Genomic DNA, 7,170 nt, shown 5'->3' with positions numbered 1-7,170 from the left:
AGAGAGAGAGAGAGAGAGTGATATAAAGACAAAGAGGAGGCTGAGGCATCTGCTCAGGTATATAATGATGATGCTGTAGGGGAGGAAAGCAATAAGATATGGAGGTCACGTTTGCTAGCATGGAGTCTCCATCTGTCCCCTGGGGTTAGTGGGATGAGCCAGGGATGACGGTATGGCTGGGGGAAAAGGGGTTGTCGAATTGTAGCAGACTTGGGGACAGAATTTGCCAGCTCAATTTCTATCCCAGAGGCCACGCAAACAGTAAATGAGGTGTGCATGTTATAAAAGCAGTCTATCGGCTCAGCAATCTGCAGACCATCACAACACAAACGTTGAGTTTGGGATCAGGCGTAGTTTGTGTCGATTTGCCCTCTCAGGTGAACAGTACAATACATCATTTAAAAGAGGATCATGTCCATATTCTTGCATGTGTGTTGTTTGGTATGTAGTCTAGGACACAGGCAAGTGTAGACACATTTAGAGCTTTATCCTTTCCTTCATGTCTTTTCATCAAGGAACATATCCTGAGACAAACAGCTTCTTGACACTTAAGACCTTGCGAATATCCTCAGAGACGGTCGTTGGTACAGCGTAAAAGCACAAAAAACATTACAGGATGTGTTAAGGCAAACATCCAACAAATTACAGACTACAGAAATCAATTACAGGGCATGATGATAATCTAAGGTCACATATTCCACATATTTACGAGTCTATGAATCAATTGTACCCAATTTAGATGACTGATCCCAAGTTAGCTCAATAGTTATTGACCAAATGTTTTTACTCGTTTAAACAGAAAGATGGAATAAGTTAGCCTGGCTCCACACATCTGAAATGCCTCGCACATCTCTAATTTGTTCAGCGTAAAAATAGGGCTGGCGCTTCGCTATAGAAGAGCATTCTACATGTAGCTGGAATAACTAAAAACTACATAGCTAGCTACCTAGCAACATTCATTAGAAGGGCCTCAATGTGACAAGCATGGATGAAATCAACACAGTACAAGTTGTTGTAAATTGTCTTACAATACAAACTTTTCAAGCGCTAAATCTTTTTTTTCTTTTTCTTTTTGATTGTTGTGAAAGCCGTTAAGTTGGCTCCTCTTAGCTGCCGCTACAGCCATGTCCCTGTCAACTGAAAATTATATCTGCTGGATGAATATGTCACACGCTAGTTATTGGTTAGGTAACAAAACACCCATTCCCCAACAACAACTTAGATAACAAACACAAAATCCAGCTGAAGGAATGTACTTAAACAAAATGGCAATTCTGTCTGATTATCAGGCTAGAAATAGGCTAAGCAAAATGTGCTGCATAACTGGGTCGGGTGATATGATGATAAACTGCCTACTGTGAGACAATATGCATTCCTCAACTGCGATACAGTCAATAGTGTGATCGCTATACAATGTCTTTTTTTGTACAGGCTTTTTTACATGTCATCATAGGAAAGGCACAGGTATAATAATAACCCTAAGGATGACTGCATTTTGTTCAGTGCCCTGTAAAGGCTCTAATATTGTGAATGCTGGCTCAATGGCATGGCTTATTAGGACATGTTAGATGGAATGGAAAGTGCTATGACAATCTGCCGTGAAAAACATCTATTGGACAATTGAGGACAAAGGCGCAAACCTTCTTTAAGGCAATATTGGATTTTTATTGTTTTTGAAGAATGAAGTAGTTTTTGAAGTATTTTGATTTGACAGGTTCGGCCAAAGATAGATATTTTCACATGATTATACCATGACAAGCAGTTTTATCCATTTCATTGACTTATACCACATAACTCAAGGAAATCAATATATCTTTCTTTCTCTGTGTCAATTGCAATGTTCGTATTTACAATATGTGTATTCATGTGCATTTGTGTCACTGTGCAGGTGTTTGCACTCTCTGCCCATACCCTATTTTTTGTCACCAACTTGGAATAAGCCTCTGACACAGAAAATAACAGCTTTGTTCTCCTCTCTGTCTGAAACACAAGGTGGTGACCTCCCTCCAGAATGTAATGTGCATCTTTTTTTCTCGTCAAATGCTTGGGGATGATCACTAGAAAAAAAGGGGGAGTTTCAGGGGCCTGTGCTATTGATTCAATTTCTATGACCACAAATACTTTAAAGCATAATAAGCCTATGCTTCAAGTCCCCATACCCTGTCACGGCTTGAAATGGCCTTGTCGTTACCTACAAATCACAGCTCTCCGCAAAGCCCTCTCTGGAGCGATATGTCAGTGACCACAAGGGAGGGAAAAAAACAGAAGGCAACAGACACAAGCAAGCCTCTGAAAAAAGTAATGTTTTTTGTTGAGGATTTAGCCAGTGGTAAAGTAATGTGGGAGTATCATTCATGTTCGAGACGTAGCAGATCCTCTGAGGAGATGGTGAATATTAAAGGGCTTTGCAGGAGCCTTCCTTGTAAAGGCTCTTGACAGGAGATTTGTTTATGACCTTCAAAAAAGGAGGAAGAAGTCAATGATACTGTAGCTCTAACTGCCTCTTTTGCATCTCAGGGCAGTCCTTGCCATAGGAAAAAATATTGCTGCAGTTTCAATTTCAGGTATTTACTGTTGTTCCTTTAAATGCAATGTGAAAGTAACAAGGCAAAAGCTGTTTGCAAAAAAATTTGGGATTCAGAGAGAAAGACTTAGTTAAATTGTTTGCATCAAAGTAGCCAAGAATGGACAGTCAACATTTTAGAAGTAGAAAAGATATAGAAGTGAAAGCTGGTGGATTGCTGACAGAAACGTTTCTTCAAATTCATTCATTAAATTATTGCTAACCACAGATGCCTCAACTTCTGAAGCAGTGCTCTCGTTTCACCATGCACCAAAAACTGTCAACATACACAGAAATAAAGGTATTCTCGGAACTTACTGAATGAGTAGAGTCTCCACATCCAAAAACACAAAGACGATGACAAGTTGCCAAGTTTGCATGTAGAAAATATACAAAAAAATAAAAATGTCTTTTAAGCCACCTGTCTTCATTTCCACATTTAACGAAAGAGATTCTAATGACGAGAGTGGTGTTGTCTCAAGCTAAAAATAGGTTGGGGATAATTGGCTTAGAGATCTGGCAAGTGCAAGTAAAAGAATTCTTCCTTAATCTGTCGATTTGAGCAATATGACTGCCTGTGAAATGCTTTGTTGTTCACCTGCAGCAACTGTCTCTGTGTAAAAGCGGTAAGTTGGAATTCAAAGCAAGAAGAAGTAATATGTAAGGCATCTCAGACAATGCTTCTTTTATACAATACTGCATATACCTAAACAGAGCAAAGCACAACTCTCCTCACAAAAACTGAAGCAAGGTCGTCTTTCTGATGAGAGAAGTGGACCTCAACTTGTTAGTGAGTACAGTACCTGTTCACTCTCTTGTAATTATCCATGTAAAATAATCTGAACTTGTACAGTACAATATCAACAGTAAAGAAGGACTATAATTAACACAGGTTCCAGTGTTTAAAAGGTGTGATGGCATTTTTATTTTAACATAACCTCAAACAAGCACAGATTAATTTTGGTTTGAGCGCACCAAAGAAAGGATGCCTGTGTAAATGTGCTGCTAGGAGGCTTGTTTTCTTCAGCAGCCTAACGTGACACACTAACCCTAAAATCAGCTGTCTGACAGCCTGGCGAGGCTGGTGACACGAGTCTGGTGTTTTTTGTGCCGTTGTTCGTCGGAGGGGCCGGCGGCCTTCATTTTGGCCGACTTGACATGCTCGGTCCGAAGGCGTGCATTGCTGGCAGTCAGACTCAAATGACCAATCTGATTGGTGGAGTGCTAACCCGGAAATGATAAGCAGGATGAGCGTGACTAGAGTCTCTCAAAATCTGACGATCTGAAAAAAAGACAGATTCAGAAACTACATGGCCTATTTGTAGCTTAATATGCTTTCAGAAACACACTTCGGTGAACTATTTTAGTAAAATATGAGACTGGATTCTGAACAAGCCACCATGACAGTTTGGCTTTGAATTTCTGGAGAAACCAGACCCTTATGACGCGTTCGTCCAATCAGCTGCCGTCAGCAGTTGGCATGGCTTCGGTGTGTTCCGAGGCACTTTTTTTGGCCAACTCAGGGAGGCAGTCAGTCCGACTGCCTTTTCTGCGGCCATCTGTCGGGTTAGTGTGTCGGGGTCATAACAGTCTATCACCATAGCTGCTCCTATGGCCTACCACATCTGCCAGAACACAGCGGGAGGCTACATGTAGATCTTTCAGTGGCCTTTGGTGGCAAACAACATCAGCTGAAGGGAAAAGCCAATGTCAAACATTACACTATTTTAACAAGATCATATTTAAAGCTGTAATCTCAAATATTTTCATTTAAATATGTCTGTTAAGTCACTATCTTTAGCTGTAGGAGGTAACACAATGGTGATTGAGCCCAACATATGAACGTATTGCAATATTTATATATTTGCAGTATTACCAACTGGGTGTCTTGTGTGACATTTCCTGAGGAAAAAATGCTGTATTAAAGCTTTTCTTTACTCAACAACAAGACTCCAGACCATAAAGATATGCTTCAGACTACTATACTCTCAGCACAATGGCATTGTTTTTACACACTGGTACACTATGGACCACTGTGACAACACCTTTATAACTCAACGTAATAATACATTTGCAGAAACAGATACAGAAGACCTATACTACAGATACAAGTAGTCCAGAGTTCTTATAATAATCTATTTTTTGGCAGCACAAAAGCTAGTTTTACTGACCAATCAATACAGTTTATCAATAAAGACTGATGTCCTCTGCGATTCAAAACCTATTACACTTTCCTGATCCATCTTCATTTGTGGTAAATGAGAGGAGAGGAAGACCAGACCTGACTGTCTTTAAAAATTAGGGAGCTTCAACACAGTTTAACTACACTGGAGGTCCATGATGGGGATTGCTCTGCAAGGAAATGGTGGTCCAGTTAGCACCTGTTAATTTGTCCCAGAATAAGAGAAAGGGCACCAGTACAAAAATAAGTGCACAATTGTTTCTATAGAACACATAAAAGCTTTGGTGGCTAGGCAAACAAAATTATCCTCAAATCATGTGCTGTGCACAACTCCAACTATCCCACAAGTATGTTAGTCTATAAAAAAATTCCCCTTTTATTTTAATGTGGTATCACCGAGATGTTGTAAAAAAAGAAAGACATTTGGATTTTTCTTAGCATATGGCTTCTCCGTTTCATAGTGTCTAATTAATGCGTTATAGCTTCTATGGCTTCTAAAAGTGGCGTTTTAGCCCATAAACGTTATTGGATCATTTTAGAGTTTTCAAATCCCCATTCTTGTGTGAAACACACCCAAGCTTGTCTGACCAAAAGAATTACACACACCCGCACACATACACAAATCATGCACACATAATAGTTGGAGAGAATATGTCCAGGCATTCTGGTTTTTTCCTTTTTCTACTGCTGCTGTACCCAATCTCTCTGGACTATTTAGTGTTGAGATTTTTGCTCTGCCAAAGAGAAGAAAGTTGATAGGTTGTGCTGAATAACTAGAAAAATGATAAAAGGAAAAGAAAGAGTAAAAGGATCACTTAAAACGGCAAGTAAGAGGCAGCCCCCCCACCATCCTTTTCTATCAATTTTAGCTAACTTAACCTAACGTTAGACAATAGTGTTGGCAGGTGGATGGCAGCACGTGGGTGCCCAGACTGTCATGTAACCTAACTACCACACAAAACAAAACTCAGCCCCTCTGGCCCTAATATACTGTACGAGTCTCGTCTGAAATGCCTCAAACATTTAAAAGTACTGTTAGTATATCAAGCCAAACGTTAGTTGTAAATTATGCTCGCTATGATAACTTGAATGAGAAATTAATTAGCGTTACCTATCGCTAAATGCACTCTTTTATCCCAAATATGACAATATATTTTGTCACAACGTCCCTAATAACGCATGCCATACAGTAAATATGCAATGTATTCGGCTGTCAGTTGATTGTTTTAGAATAAGACAGTTCAACTACATGCTAAAGGCACTGCTAAAGCTAACTTACCCGCACGTTAGCAAACTGTATGACGTCAAGTAACTTTACTCACCACGGAGTTCTTCATAGTGGCCTTCACGGTAAAGCCTTGTGTTTTTAGCTCCATCTTGTTCATCAAAAAACACAGGTGTTGCCGTGTAAAGACGAATCTAAAGCGGAAATGAAGAGCAATGTTGATAACTAATTAATTTGTGGGGCTACCAAAACGTGACGCCCGTTGTTTTTTTTATAGTGGTTGCTAAGCAACTTCACACTGGACGCCTTGGTCCGGTTGCTGCGGAGACGTGTGTTTCCTTGTTACCATAGAAATTCCATGGCACTGCTGAAAACATGCAGACCAAGGCGTGGTTAATCGATTGAGGATTGCCTACATGTAAAAACAAAAATTGCTCTTATCATAAAAACTAGTCATTTATCAAAATGTTATGAAGATGGTAATATTAGAGCAAAACATAAGATTACTTTAATTTCACGACTTTGATTATTTCATTTTTTTTATTTTTTTTCCAGAGGCGGACGATGCTTCTCAGGATTCATTAAATCTTAACTTGGCCACCTAATCTTTATTAGGATGAGTTACAGTAAGAGGACTGCCTAAATACAATAGTGTCTATTTCCAAAGGTGTGCAGGTAGCCTATATTGAAGGTCCAACAGCAAGCCAAATGATTCGTCCTGCACTTACTCTTTTGTTTAATAATAATAAAGAGTCAAATTGGTGCTCTCTTTACATAGTGCCATCCGGATATTTTAATTAATGGGCTACAAACTGTAAAAACAATTACCTCACACAGGACGACCTGTCTTTTTGTGTAGGCTACTCTTGTGGCTCCAGGGCCACCACACTTCCATCTTAGACACAAAAGATCGATCCCACCCTCAGCTCATTGTTATACTCGGCGGATCCTCATCCAGAAGTAAATACTTAATGATGCTCTTTGTCTGATAGGTAGACCCAGGCCTTGTCTCTCAGTAAGCTGGTTAGAGAGCAGCCTGAGCTCTGAATCATTCCAATTTAGAGATGTGGCACGTTTAATCTTCCAATATCGTTTTTGCCTTTCTTGGATCTGGAACTGGTGCAACTGTTATTAATCTTCAGTGCACAGGCAATTTCTCTAAAAGCCACTATTTGTTTTTTATGGCTCCATTGAGAGAGG

General features: G+C 39.7%; 1 protein-coding gene across 2 annotated transcripts in view; it reads right to left on the bottom strand.

Annotated features, from left to right (window-relative positions):
* Positions 1–6,317, bottom strand: part of pacrg (PARK2 co-regulated) — a 130,995-nt gene extending 124,678 nt beyond the window's left edge. The window contains exon 1 of one of the 2 annotated variants that reach the window (XM_032501077.1): positions 6,068–6,317. In XM_032501077.1, the coding sequence (XP_032356968.1) occupies positions 6,068–6,130 (63 nt within the window). In that variant the 5' untranslated portion in view covers positions 6,131–6,317. The remainder of the gene's footprint in view (positions 1–6,067) is intronic. The other variant, XM_032501078.1, reaches the window with a different exon arrangement.
* Between the last annotated feature and the right edge of the window lie 853 nt (positions 6,318–7,170).

Source organism: Etheostoma spectabile, chromosome 20 (genome assembly GCF_008692095.1).
Source record: "Etheostoma spectabile isolate EspeVRDwgs_2016 chromosome 20, UIUC_Espe_1.0, whole genome shotgun sequence".
Taxonomy (NCBI): Eukaryota; Metazoa; Chordata; class Actinopteri; order Perciformes; family Percidae; genus Etheostoma; species Etheostoma spectabile.
The sequence above is the reverse complement of the archived record's forward strand: the minus strand, read 5'-3'. Positions and strand labels throughout refer to the sequence as shown.